The sequence below is a fragment of the Cornus florida genome, unplaced genomic scaffold (genome assembly GCF_030987335.1).
Source record: "Cornus florida cultivar Cherokee Brave unplaced genomic scaffold, ASM3098733v1 CherokeeBrave_3.0.0_Hap2_Chr08, whole genome shotgun sequence".
Classification (NCBI taxonomy): Eukaryota; Viridiplantae; Streptophyta; class Magnoliopsida; order Cornales; family Cornaceae; genus Cornus; species Cornus florida.
In genome coordinates, this window is record NW_026775578.1 from 7,356,482 (window position 1) to 7,371,628 (window position 15,147).

Here is a 15,147-nt window from a genome sequence, read left to right on the forward strand (position 1 = left end):
CACCATTTTTTAAAAATAACATTTTTTTTTGGTTCAATCTGTGAAAATAATGATTAAATGTTTATGTTTCAATTGTTTCAAATTCATGAATTTGAGTTTTATTGAACTGTACCTATAAATTCATTAACTCCTGAAATAATGAATGTGGTTGACTGTCTTAACAAAAATTATGTTAAGTTATTATTTCAATAGTTGATACATTATATTAAGATGTCATAAATGCAAGAGAACCTTCTTCTTTCTTTCTTTTTTTTTTTGTTTCTTTTTTTTTCCCTAGTGAATATTCAGAATAAGATGTAAAAGCAATATGAAAAAAAAAAAGAATTTAATGATTTATAAAATTATACTAATGGGAACTGAGTGGCCAATGAAAACCAATATATATAAAATGAAAGTCCAAAATTGATTCATAAGCTTAAATATAAAATGCAAAATACTTATTAACTTCACATGGGAAGCAAATGCGTTCGTTTTTTAATTTTTTTTTCAAGAATTCAAAACCGAAACCAAATTAGTAGATAGGTCATGCCAGGTGATGAAACGAGCTTAATTTCTCGAAGTCAAACGGCTTGAACTTCCTTAACCATCTTAAAATACTCAATATTTATGCAGAAAATTATGAGAGTAAACTATCAATTCTAATCATTTCCAAGAGCATTCACCCTTTACTTTCTTAAGTATACATAAACCAAGATAAACAAGGAATGATTCATTTTTAGCAGTATTTATAAAAACAATAATCACCAAGGTAATTAGAACTGATACATGTTTTATTATATTAATTATTATGTCTTAAAAAGTATTATTTACACACATTCCTTTCAGGGAAGGATGTCTCTTACAGTATAAAGTAGAGTAAATCACAACACCTTGAATCTTAATACTTTACTGATCCATTAGACATTGATGAAACCTTGCAGACACACCCACATTTCTATAGCGCAGGTCCAGTTGCAATGTTCCGTATTATTTAGAGTTATATAATGCTACCAGCAACCCTCTTCCTACTACAGCAGAATGGGGAGGATCAACCAACTGTCAACCTGAAAGTGCACCAATTTATGAAAACTTCAATCAGCATTCAGGTTTTGGTTTAATATCATCAGCCTTTCATGTCTGTACAAAACTAAACATAATAAGCTTCTGCTCACCTCAGGCCAAGACTGTAATAAACTAAAAAAATGTTCCATATACAACACAACACAAATGGATTTATTTTCAATATTTTCTTCTCTTGATTTTTAGTCTTGATCAGTCTATTCATGAAACTTGTGTCATTAATTGGGGGCATGTACATGGATCCATCACCTAAGTTAGGCTTTGTTAAATTCAAGGCAATTGTACCCTTTCTCACAGCCTTAAATCACGTCCTTTTCGGTCTCTTCTCTTCCTGATACCTTCAACTTTTTGTTTATATCTCCTTTTCTTGTAATGCCACTCATCCATATCAATATCCTCTTGGGAAAAAGTTGAAAATTATATATATCAATATCCTCACTTCAGTGACACACATGTTGAACATGCTGTGTTTCTTACTAGTGTCTGTTTAACAATTTGTATCAAATAGCTAATGGGAGTAAAATATGATCCTTCAGTTCCAATATCAAACTAATAAAATGTGTGAAAGCGCTGCAAAGAGAATCAGAGTTTATAGATTGTTTTAGATGGTTCAAGTTTGGTCCAAGCAAAAAGTAAAAAGACAGCAAGTTGTGTTATAGTAGAAGTGGTAGAGAAGAAAGATAACGAGACAAATAAGAGGAAGTATAAAGAGAGAAGAGTAAGGAGAGAAAGAAAGCAATCTCAATCTTTCAAAGCAAGCAATAAGGCTATGATTCTAAATTCAATATTCAATGACTTCAAAACAGATGGTTAGGATATAAAAACTTTAAATGCTAAGAACAATTTAATGAAACCCCTAAAGCACACTCATCTCTTCCGTAATTAAAATATAGATGACTTACTACTAACTGCTGCAGTAGCATGAATAGTACAGTACCATCATGACCATCATTGCCTTTGTCCCATATGAATGGGCTGGCTACATGAATTTAATTTCCATCCTTTCTTCTATTACAATAGAACCACCATAATATGCTACAAAAAATTCCTACTTAAAGAAAAGTAAGACCTATAATTAAATAAAGGCCAGCAAATATAATTGAAAAAATTAAAAATTACCTAACAACCAAAAACTAGGACTACATAATGCTCACTTTTCCTTGTCCAGCTAATAGATATGGGGCATCAAACTATCCAACGCAAAAACTTCTGTAGAAAAAATAAATTACCATTCTTTTCCTTATCACCTCATTAGACAGCTTAGTGTTCCTCTCGTCCTGGCAACATCCAACGTGGAAACTGAGGAAAACATCACACTTCCTCTTTTTTGGTAGCTGTCTACCACAATCGAGCAAGTCACTTTGGTTTTTGTATTGTACAATGCATCCATTCTTGTTCATTTTTATGCAGATTTTTTACTCAGGTTTACCAATTAAAAATGTATAAATTCAGAAACTGAAAAATTTAAAAATTTGCAAGTTGTAAAAATGACGGTGGACAATCAAAGAAGCTACAAAGGGTTGCATAAAAGAAAATTAATTATTGACGATACAGAAGGTTTTTGTCCCCTATTGTTGAGAAGGTTGATGATTAGCTGACTCAACTTCAATCTTAAGGAAATCAATGGGTGCACCCAGGAAAAAACCAACTCCTGTTGAGGAGGGTCCAAATTTCATATATGACCCTTGCAACAAAGCAGCATGTACAGGCCAGCTAAAAAATAGATTATAAAACCCAAAACTCAACAAACAAACTTTCTTGGGACTCGTTACATCTTAGCATGTAGGAATAGTATTTAACAACATCAAGAACGGGTGCCTATCTCACCTACTACAAGAATTCAGAATGAAAGTAAGCCAGCCCTATATAAAAGAAAGTGTCATATTCTTAGGCTCTGTTTGTTTCGACGCAAAATATTTTCCTCGTAAAATATTTTCTTTTTTCAGGTAAAATATTTTCTTTTATTTTTATTTTTCGGTGTTTGGCAAAGGTCTAGATCGAGGTTGAGGTCAAGTCCATCGGGTGGGGCATGTAGAATAGCTTGCCAAAAATTGATGAATTCATTTTTCTTTGCTTTTTTATTTAACAGTCATTAACGACAAACCAAATGCGGCTTCCAACAGGCTACAATGTGATCCAATACTAAAAAATACATAGATTAAAGGCATTATTGTTTTGGAACAAGATGGAAGTTACCCATACTCACTGACATGTTGTTTTTGACAAAGTGAATTCAGGAAGACGTGAGATTTGGTTTAACAGCCATTAGAAGTGGCAGTCACATTGTAAGGAAGATTCACTAACCTGAAATTTTCGTTTTCTCTGGAGGCTCACCTGTACTTTTTCCTTCAGCTTCTGCCTTTAGAATCCTATCAGCTTGACTTCCAGCGAACTTCTTCCTAAAAAACTCAATATCTCCATCTTTCTGTACCAAAATGTAAAAGGATTAAAAAAGGAGAAAAAAGAAAAGCTAAATGAGTATTAGCAGACAAATGGAAATATCACCATGTTGAAAAGCAAATAATGAAAAAAAAAATAAAATTATATATATATATATATATATATTCTTAAACAGTAAGATATATACCAATTCCTTAAACAAAGGTTCTGGTTTCCCAATTTTGTGACCAGTGGATATAATCTCCCAAGGTTTTCTTGCCCTTCCAAAATCTCCATTTTCATCACAAAGTGAAAGTCGTGTTTCAGGAGGCAAATTAAGTTGCTTTAGTACCTTGATTGCCAAAATTACAAAAGCATCATATTAGGAAACTTTTGAAAATAAAAAGGGTAGTGACGAACATTAGGAAAATATTTTTCAACCTATTTCTTACAGAGTGCGGGCCTGATACATACCTCAAGAGAAAATGATGGCATGAAAGGTTCTAGCAAACATGCAAGTAGATAAACCAAGCCCACTGAAGTTTTTACAACTATTGAACAGGAAGCTCTATTTTCCTTGTAAAGCTTCCAAAATTGGCTCTCCTACGTATCACATTAAAGTGATCAATATAATTGTAACATACCATGTGAAATAAAGAACATATACAGCTTAACAGCTTACTTGCAGATACGCGTTCCCTTCACTAGAGATGCTCATTCCAATTTTAAGTCCTTGCTTTAGTTTAACCTACTTAACATTATGCATTAATATTCCCCGTTAAGAATGCAACATTGAATGATTAAGTTAATAAATCATAGGTAAGAATTGTAATACAGCACAACAACGTTAGACAGTTTCAATTTATCACCTTTTCCATGGATTCTACATATTCCTCAACATATTTACCAACTTTTTCCGCCAATGTCTTTGTCAATAGATGTGATTCTGCAGCTGGAGCATCAGGAATGACACACCCATATCCTTCTCCTGCAAAAAGGAATTATCAGAGAATGCATAGGAATATTACTCAGGTTGATATAGGCAGTGCAGTGACAGAAGTCTAGGATGAAATTCCTCAAGTCTAGCACGAAGTTTCAATAATATGCCAATTTCTAGGGCGATCCTTCAAAGTGAAAATACACAATGAAGTACGTAAAACACAATTAAGATATCACCCTGAAGGACCACCGGGCCATTGGACCACGGGGTAGGAACTCTCCTCCCCAAAGGAAAGGTGAGTGGTTCGAGTCCCACATGGTCCATTGTGGTGAGTGGTGTGTGTGTGTGTGTGTTGTTTACCTACCAAAAAAAGTAAAAAACAAAAAACAAAAACACCTGAAGGGCCAAGTATTGATACAGGATGGAAGACTCCTCATGCAGGGAGATACAACTGAAAAGACATTTCAGAATACCCAAGTGTGGAATTTAATATTATAGGCACACAAATCTAGAGATCTTGCTAAAAATACCATGAAAAAAAATGCAAATTCCTTCAATAGTATATAAATAAAGCATAAACAGTTCAAATGAGATCCCTAAAACTTCAATATTGTCACATGATAAGTCTTATTTTACTTTATTTAGTTTGTTTATATTATTTTTTTTTTCAGAAAAATGTATCAATTTCTAAGAATCTTATTATTTCAATGGTTCCATTCCTCATTAATAAACTTTTAAAAGCCCATTTATGTACAAACAAATCCCTATATGTTCACTGTGCAAAATAAAGAGCATGGAAATTCAATTAAGTACCCACACAGAATAGGGAATTAAAACTATAAAAAAAATTGGCAAGACATAAAATTTTACCAACAAATCATAATTTTGTGGAACTAAACCTAAAGTGCCTAATGTCATATCCATACCATCAAAAACTAGGGATGCACAAGGAAAACCATTGGACTGATCCAATCCAATCCAATCCAATCTGTGCGGATTGGTTCATTTCTGAAGGGCTACTGGTTTGTTTGGTTTAAATTTTTTTGGAACCGTCCAAGACGGAATGGTTCACAGATTGAGGGTAGAAAAATACAGTCCATTCCAAACCAATCCGTGCATTATGTAGATATTTATATATACACACACAATAGGACTTCATATGATTGGTTGTCTACACAGTGACACAGCCACACCCATCCCCTCCCTTGACCGCTCCCTGCCGCCCCTCTTTTCCGTCACCCTCAAGTGCTCACTCCAGTGAGCCCGTTGTGTTTGGCTGGTCTAAATCGCATGCACACACACAGTCTCTCCCTCTCTCTCACACACACGCACTCAGTTCTCTCATCCTAGTTCTTTTTTCTTTTCTTTTTATTTAATCAAATGAAATTTGGATTTTGATTTCTGATATATGCATTTCAACGTTTTGGCTTAGGTTTTTAAGGGTCGAAATTTTGTTGACTTTTTTTAGTATTAGCATGCAAAACTTGGGGATCTGTTTGTGCATTGAGCCTTTAGGACACAAATATGCAAGACATTCTGTCTTTTGATATATGTTTTGCTAGATGCCCACCCCGCCACGGAAAGTATAGAAATTATTTCTTGAATTTTCCGAAAATTAGTTGTTTCATAAAGGGCCAAACCAATCCAATCCGTTCTCCTACAATCCGAACCATGGTATATATATAATATCCCAAAAAAAACACAATGAAGAAACCATGACAACTCAGCAAGCATCAAGTTTAATATAAAAAAGCCCCAGTGAGACTTATCGAAAAAGAAAAAGAAAAAGGGAAGCCCCAGTGAGATTAATTGCATTCTACAGTGAAAATTCACTCTCACAAAACTAGCTGTATTTCAGGAACTTAATTACATGGCACCGACTGACCTGGAGGTTTGGCAATGAAGCTCAAGACTCGATTGATAAAATTGCCCAAATTATTCAGCAACTCAGTATTTAGTTTCGCTTGCAAGTCTACCCATGTAAATAATGTGTCTGATACCTATTAAAAGAAAAGGATATCGAAGTTGACAAGTAGAAAACAATTATAGATGACCTTTAAATTCTATATCAAGTTATCAACAGAATTCACCTCCGGCCTGTTAATTAGCAAGTAATATCGCCACACTTCTGCAGGAATGTTTGTATCTTTTGCATCATTTCCAAAAACTCCTACTCCCTTGCTCTTGGAGAATTTTCCTGCATCATCAAGCATATATTAACTTTCTGTCTGATAATTTGAATATATATATATATTTAAGAACCCAAGCATCATAATATCATGAAAAGCTCATGTATCATGAGGTCAAGTCAAATAACCATATTAACATAATGACAACCATTTAAGAGAGCTAATATATGCCTGCTTCATAGTTCAAATATTCTGTAACGCTGATGCTATTCATCAATGTCCAATTTTCTCCAGTTCCAAGAAGTGTAGAAGGAAACATTACCTGAAACAAAATAACAATTAATATAGGCATATTCTGCAACAAATTTAACTCCACCAATGATCATAAAAATAGTCAAATATTATTGATAACCTCATACATATTTACTTTTGGGTCTTTCTGTTTTCAGGAATTGGCAGCAGAATTGAGGATGCGAATGGGATCAGCAGTCCCTATTTCCAGTTCTTGTACAGTTCAATCTTTCATAATCGGACTACCACGCCAAATCTAAGAATTGAATATTAGCCCAAAAAATGAATTTTTTTATTCTCAGGGGAAGGCATTGTCAAATGCAGATCCTACTAACAAGCATTCCACAACAAAGAAAAAAAGGAAAAATGAGCTACCAGTACCCTAGTGCCATCACTATTGCCACTATATTGCTCTATTTAATACCCCTGCTCATGCATAAGTACTACCACCGCTGTCCCCACTAATGCAACCATCCATTAATATCACCATAATATCCCCGTCAGTGCTATATCACGGGAACTGCTGCCAAGTCTATGCATCCATTGCTACCACACTATTATGGTACCACTGTCAGAATTACCATCTAAGTCTTCTAAGACCATCCATAAGATTACCGCCACATGCCCTCTCTAATGCCATGCCAGCAATCGCCATCACACAATGCTTATTTCAACAACAAATCACCTCTACTACCATCTCCATCTTCGGTACCTTGCAAGTCTACCACCACCAATACCTCCAACAACTGCTAATTACTATCATCACCATCAAAACTGATAACTAGTCACCATTGACACTGCCAGAACCGCCTCCCACTAACTTTTAGCACTCCATCATCTCCATCACCATTGTCGACCACAATGATCTCCAACAAACTGTCAACACAGCCACTAACCAAACTTCAGCAAGCTATAACCATTGTTGGAATTGTAAATCCAAGAATAAATCCCTAATCCTAAATCAGAAACACCAACCATCATACAGATTCATCATAGACTTTAAAAATGAAATTCTTTCTCAGAACATAAAAATTTAGTTAACTGTATGTGCAAAAAAGGAACGATGATTTGGTTATTAGCTATAATATCACAAATTTGACAGCTGGAAGCTCTTAAAAGGTGTGAGATTGGAAAATGTGAAATTGCCAGGTAAGAAATTAAGATTACTTATTATTGTAAGTTGCATCATAACACACTGTCAGTTATCATTTGTAAATTATAATAGTTAATAAGAGCCATGGCCATGTTAGGGTTTTTCCTTTTCTTCTTTTCTTATCTAAATAATGACTCTTAATGATGAGCCCTTTTTAGTAAAATAATAAATTCCAACATAAAGATGATTACAAGAAACGTGTAACCATCCAATCGGCAAGTCTGGTACACGAAAGGAGGGGGCACAAAAAGTAAAAGCAGGAACCATGTAGCCTTTACTTCAAAAAATCAATGACATTATGAGAAATGAACTCTTACAGTGTGGAATGGTATATTATCCTTGCCCATAAACTGATACAGCTCCACGTTATTAGGGTCTTTCCACCACTTCTCCCAATGAGGCGTATGGCATGCAGTAATGGACACATATCCAATAGGTGCATCAAACCACACATAGAACACCTGAGTTTCATGTCGTCAGAGAGAAAATTGGTCAAAGAAAATTCAAATGCGTGCTCAAAATTATGCTGCTTCTACAAAAAATTACTAAGTAAAAGAACATTGCTCAACAGCAATAATTGCATCTTAACCCACCTTATCCTTAAATTTTTCATGTGGAACAGGAACCCCCCACTTAAGATCTCTAGTAATACAACGGGGATTTAGTCCTTCTTTAAGCCAAGCATATGTAGCTTGTATGGCATTCTGGCTCCAAGACCCTGCAACTGACATTTTGTTGATATACTCTTCCAATTTATCCTTCAGCAGTGGCAGCTCTAGAAACAAGTGTTCAGTGTCGCGGATTTGAGGAGTTGTTTGACATACCTGTTCACATTACACGCTTGCGTATGAAATAGCAGAGAAGTGCAGAAGAATGTGAACGCCTCTAAATTCCAGTAGCCAGAATTTAAACAATACTGTGATTTCAATCAAACCTTTTGGCAAATTCATGACATATGAAGAAAAAATATTGACATTCATGAAGATAAGAAGTACCCTGCATCTAGGATCTTTCAATTCTGTAGGGTTCAACAACTTCCCACACTTTTCACATTGATCTCCACGAGCAAAATCATAATTACAATTTAACGTTGGACAGGTGCCCTCCACAAGCCGATCAGCTAGAAAACGTTCGCAAGTATCGCAATAAAGCTGTGTCACCGTTCACATTAAGAGTAAATATTTCTTCTTCTTTTTTTTTGATAAATTAAGAGTAAATATTTCTGCAACTTAACAATGAAGCATTAATCCAATTAAAAGGTCGGACGTTACCTCACCATCACAGAAAATATACTATCTAAACATAATATAACTAACTGTGTACCTGCTGCATTGTATTTTCAGAAAGCCAGTTGTTCTCCATCAATTTCCTGAAAATTCCTTGGCAGACCTCAGTTTGCTGGGGCGTTGATGTACGTCCAAATTCATCAAAACTTATATTGAACCAATTGTATACCTCTTTATGAATTGCATGGTATCTACAAATGCAGGAGACATGAATTAAATGAGCATATATGCAATTTATGCACAGACAAGTCAACTCAATGACAACGAAGCACGTGTTCCATGAGGAAATGCCCTCTATAGAATATGAAATCAGCTAAAGGATACAACTCTAATATGCTTGAAATTATGTAAAATTCAGACATCTGACCAGTCAACTCTATAACCTCTTAAAAGAATTCCGATTAAAGAAACAACACTCTGCATCACAAAGTATATACACATTCAATAAGATATAAATTCTCCTCCAATGATCAATCTGACTATCGGGTAGTGAAAGCCAAGTCAGAGCCAATTAGCAAAGAATTGGATCCTGTGGAGCCTGAATTATTGCCATATAAGAGAGGAGGATGACATGCATGAGAAAGAAAAGAAAATCAGCTTAAGGATTTATCTTTCTCTATCAATAATAACACGGCTTACCCTCCCAATATTGCTTCTAACCATTTACATGCTCAATAATTGAGACCCGGAGTTCTGATTTGCAACTTACTAGACTAGAAATTTGTAAAAAAATGGAAAAAAGTCTTGTACAACAAAAGGGATTCCGATATCTGAATCAGGATTAAAAAAGTTTTAGAAGCAAATTATCCTACTTGGTATGGAACTTGGGATGGTTATTACAAAATTACAGAAATTACATCATTAGAACATGTATAAAAACTAAGGCAATGAATTTGAAATGGTTTATTCCGAAGGGGGGAAATTGAAATGGTTTGACAAGAATAGCATGAACTTGAAGTATAGCAACCTCAGGGGACCTCAAAGATGAAGACAACTGTATTACATAGCAAAATATGAAATCAATTCACATCAAGAATAGTTGAATGATAGGACAGGACAATCCTTGACATGATTCCTGATAAAGAGCCACATGAGAATATTACATGTTCTATATGGGACCAAAATGATTAATGAGCAAGTGACTAGGCAGAGATTATAAGACAAACTATTTTATTATAATAAACCAACAAAATTTAAATATTGGTTTTGAGCTCCACCGCTGGACAAAAAAATCACCAAGGCAAAAAGAAAATCAAAATTTTGTTATAATGGTAGCTGAAGTGCCTAAGCAGAAATTAGAACTTGAACTATTTATTTCACTAAATGATTTTCCATTTCATCCAACTTAGAATCTTTTGGCCAAATACACCTATTACAGGAAAACAGAGACTTTTGGCACATTTTTATTATTTTTTACAAGCATTTGCATCACATTTCTCCGACCTTTGAATAAAGAAAATTTTCATTCATCAAATCACCAATATATATATATATATATATATATATATATATATATATATATGTATGTATGTATGTATGTATAGAAACCTTTAAATGGCAAAACTTAGTTGCAAAACAAGATAAGATAGAAGGTGAGATAAACAATTTACTTGTCACAAATCTGCTGTGGAGTACAATTCTCCTCCATCGCCTTTGTCTCAGTTGCTGTCCCGTACTCGTCAGTCCCGCATATGTATAATGTATTGTAGCCGCGTAGACGACAATAGCGAGCAAATACATCCGCACTCAAAACAGCTGAATTAAAAGAATTTACAAACTAGATTTAAAAAAAAAAAAAAAAAAAAAAAAACAGTGAGAAAGAAATTGTACAGTGCAATCAAAGAATGGTACTCTTGGCGGATTTTATACGTTTCTGAATTTAAATAGTGATAAATAGATACAACTTTCTAAAAACTTTCAAATGATCTCCAATCCATAGTCCGTAACCAGAATAAAAATAAGGTATAGTTTTGGAAAGATATAAGAAGGTCGAATATGTATTTAGTCCTTTATAATTGGTTATTCAGTAGTGGTGTTTTTACGGCTAATGTTTCGTGAGAAAAGAAAGTTCTAAGAACTTCTTATGAAATAATATAACTCTTATCTTTTTCCTTCGTCTATCGTTGAAAGTATATTAGAACTGATCGCTTTGATTCCCCCAAAATGCAATTAGAAAAAGTAAAAATAAGAACGAATGTGTAAACACAGGTGATTTAAGAACAATAATTAAAAATAAGAAAGGTTGCTTATTCTTAATAATTATAATTATTCTCGATAATTATTCTTGAAAATTATTCTTAAAAATCATTCTTGAAAAACAGTGAAGAATAAAAGTTATTCTTGAAAATCAACAATTCAAGAGAGAGAACAAAGATTGCTGGTAATAATCTTGCTCTATGGACGGTTACTAAGGAAAAGAGGGCTAAAAGGAAAAGAAAATAATAGAAAAATTCAGTCAATGATTATTCTAGTTCAAAACTCGTATTTCTTTTATTTTCCTACACTTTCTTGGCAACCAAACGGAAATGTTGGGGAAAATTCGAAGAATTAGATCGCATTCAGTGTATGTGTGTGAAAGAGAGAGAGAGAGAGAATTTACAGCCGATAATGTTTCCGAGATGAGGGACGTTATTCACATAAGGCAAAGCGCTCGTGATCAGTATATTCCTCTTCCCCGGAATCGGTAAATTTGGAACTTTCCGTCCATCTTCGGCCTGATCTCCCATCCCGCTGTGACTTGCTTCCATAACGTGTGTATTGAGAGTGAGAGTGAGAGAGAGAGAGTGTCTGTGGGTGTTTCACTTCACTCCCTCCGCTCTGTATATGGAAAAAGAGAGACGTTGCAACCGCCACAGAGTGACCTTTTGTTTCTTTAAAGCTGATCGTCCGCACTTGCCCTTAAGTTTCAGTCCTAATTACAGTCAATACCATGTTAATACAAGTATATTTTGTGGTATAATAAGAATAAGTCATAGACACGCATAATTAATATATAATCCTAATGAAAATAATAATAATAATAATTGTTAATTGCACAGAGTGTGAGAGACAAAGAGCTCCACTTAAACTAATTTGGGATGGGCAGATAAAGAAAGATTTTAAAAAATTTAATTTGGTAGGAGATTTGGTTTATGATATAAAAGAGTGGGTAAAGATAATTAATATGGTTGGTCTTTGTATAGGATAAAAGCAAAAATAATAATGATGATACCGATCAAATATACAATAAAAAAGTGAAATTAATTTTCTATTATTATTATTATATTTATATATATAATATTTAACTCAATTCTATTTGAGGTGGTATAAATGTGTCTTTTGGTATAAAAAAATAATAATAATGATTTGAGAGGATGGAAGGTTTTTTTTTTTATTTGAACTATCACATTCCATTTTGGATTTTTTTTTTTTTATATTATTTGATCTGACAATAAATTCATGCAAGGATACACTCACTTGCCTTGTGAAGGAGTGATTAATAGACTTTTTTCAAATAAATACCACGTAACCATATCTCTTGATATTTTGAAAGGTTGAGAAAATATTATTAGGGTACAATATTTCTTGAGGATGAATCAAAGAGTTTAGTATAAGAATTTCGTGAGAGCAACGTGAAAAAATACTAGTTATAATTTAACAAATGGATAAAATATATAAAAATTATAATTGATACTTTGCGTTGGTAAGGCCGATCTCCAAAATTAAGGTGAAGGGTAAAGATGGGAGAGTAGTTACGGTGGATGAAAAGTTCCCCCACTTAATGAGCATCTTAGCAACAAAGAACCTTAATGAGCATCTTAAGCAAGTGGAATATATTGATGTCACCCACAGCATTTAAAGTTCAAAGACTTCATCTAGGCTCTCTCTCTAATAGGAGATAAAAGAGAAATTAAGGCTACTTAAATACCATGTTAATACAAGTATATTTTGTGGTATAGTAAGTCATAAAGACGCATACTTAATATATAATACTAATAAAAACAATAATACTAATAAAATAATAATAATGGTTAATTGCGCTTGGTGTGAGAGAAAAGAGCTCCACTTAAACTAATTTGGAATGGGGTGATAAAGAATGATTTTAAAAAATTAAATTTGGTAGGAGATATGGTTTATGATATAAAAGAGTGGATAAAGATAATTATTGTCAATGCATAGTTCAGTGGGTAGTGTCTTCTGGTAGACCTTGACACTTATCTACTAATTTAATTTCTAACATTTTTTGCCTTGTAAATATATATATATATACATTAATTTTTCATTGTTATTATTATTTATACATATAATATTTAACTCAATTCTATGAGAGGTGGTATAAATGTTGGGGAAAAAAAAAAAAAAAAAAAAAAACACAAAAACAAAAACAAAACAAAACAAAAAATTTGAGAGGATGGAAGGTTTTTTTTTATTTGATCTATCGCATTCTATTTTGGATGTTTTTCTTTTTGTCTATATTTATCTGACAAGAAATTGATACACCCACATACCCCTGTGATCCATTGACTTTTTCTGAATAAATACCACATAGCCTATACCTTGATATTTTGAAAGGTTGAAAAAATATCATTAGGGTACAATATTTATTGACCCTGAGGAAAATAGTTTAGTAGTATAAGAATTTCGTAAGAGCATCCTTGTGATATATTTATTATTATATTGAATAAGTGAAAAAAATAATACTTGTAATTTAACAAATGGATAAAATATATAAAAATAATAATTGATACTTTGCATCGGTAAGGCCGATCTCCAAAATTAAGGTAAGGGTAAGTTTGGAGAGTGACTATGGTGGATGAAAAGTTTCCCCACTTAATGAGCATCTTAGCAACAAAGAACCTAAGCAAGTGGAATATATATAAATTGATGTCACCCACAGCATTTTAAGTTCAAAGACTTCCTCTAGACTCTCTCTAGAAATTAAGGTTACTTAAATCACCATGCATGGGAAAAGCTAGATCACTTGTGAAAAGCTCCCACTCCAGATTCTAAATGCAAATATGAGAATTTTCATGGTAAGTACAAAGTTGGCTTCATGTGGCCCATTGCTCGTCCTTATATACTCTAAATTTAATAATCTCTAATGTTATTTATTTGACAAGTTATATGTAATTAGGGGTGGTAAAATGGGTCATAATATACTAATCCGTTTATATCTGCTTGCTTTAAAATAAAAATAGGTGAATCATTTTAAAATATGGGTCAAAATAGGTGACTCATATTCAACCTATTTTTATATAAGATTTAATATAGGTTACTTATTTTAAATAAATTAAATATGGGTCGTCCATTTTAACCCATAGTCCACCCATTATATAAGAGACCCAATTTCACAATCTTTATTTGACTCAAATTTACCTTTTTCTTTATAAATTCTCTAATGCGATCCCAAATCCCCATTTTTTTTTTTTTTTTTTTTCTCTCTCTCTCCCTCTCCCTCACTATCTCTCTCTAAAGTTTTCTCTACTTCATGGACTCCTCATGTATGTAATACTACGGTTCGAAAAAAAAACTTATGTTTACATTTGTCTTTGAAAATAGAACGACCTGATTTATTCATTTAATTATTTATTCTATAAAAAACTTAACAAATGATTTCATATAATATATATGTGTGTGTGTGTATATATATATATATATTATCTTACATTCATGCATTTTAAAAATAAATTAGAGAATTTACAATTATCCATACATATTTTTACATGCTTTTATTCATCTAAAAAAAATAATACTATAATAATGAAATTATTCAAAATAATAACTTTTTTTCCTTCCTAAAACAGAGTTGGCGTGTCATGACAAGTTAACCTAACCCGTTTTCACCCAATCCATATTTAACCCGTTACAAGATAGTTGAATATAGGTCACAACCCATATTCAATCCACCCATTTACCACCTCTACATGTAAG

General features: G+C 33.2%; 1 protein-coding gene across 2 annotated transcripts; it reads right to left on the reverse strand.

Annotated features, from left to right (window-relative positions):
• Nucleotides 1-749: 749 nt before the first annotated feature.
• Nucleotides 750-12,086, reverse strand: LOC132269152 (probable methionine--tRNA ligase). 2 transcript variants are annotated; one of them, XM_059770234.1, is made up of 15 exons: nt 11,837-12,086; nt 10,848-10,992; nt 9,275-9,428; nt 8,947-9,102; nt 8,545-8,775; nt 8,269-8,412; nt 6,739-6,829; nt 6,469-6,575; nt 6,264-6,378; nt 4,308-4,426; nt 4,121-4,186; nt 3,913-4,041; nt 3,647-3,790; nt 3,394-3,484; nt 750-1,043 (listed from the first exon to the last, which is right to left on the reverse strand). In XM_059770234.1, the coding sequence occupies exons 1-15, from the start codon at nt 11,982-11,984 to the stop codon at nt 1,039-1,041; spliced, it is 1,845 nt and encodes a 614-aa protein (XP_059626217.1). In that variant the 5' UTR covers nt 11,985-12,086; the 3' UTR covers nt 750-1,038. The 2 variants fall into 2 exon arrangements, with proteins under 2 accessions (XP_059626217.1, XP_059626216.1); XM_059770233.1 differs by having other exon boundaries at nt 3,364-3,484; nt 11,837-12,085.
• Nucleotides 12,087-15,147: the final 3,061 nt, after the last annotated feature.

What these genes read in the sequence shown, in the direction of transcription:
- LOC132269152 (XM_059770233.1), bottom strand. Translation starts at nt 11,984, where the DNA reads ATGGAAGCAAGTCACAGCGGGATGGGAGATCAGGCCGAAGATGGACGG. An exon ending in ATAATATACCATTCCACACT is followed by an intron (nt 6,830 to 8,268) that starts GTAAGAGTTCAT and finishes ATTTTGTTTCAG; the next exon opens with GTAATGTTTCCTTCTACACT. An exon ending in AAGGGAACGCGTATCTGCAA is followed by an intron (nt 4,042 to 4,120) that starts GTAAGCTGTTAA and finishes TGTGATACGTAG; the next exon opens with GAGAGCCAATTTTGGAAGCT.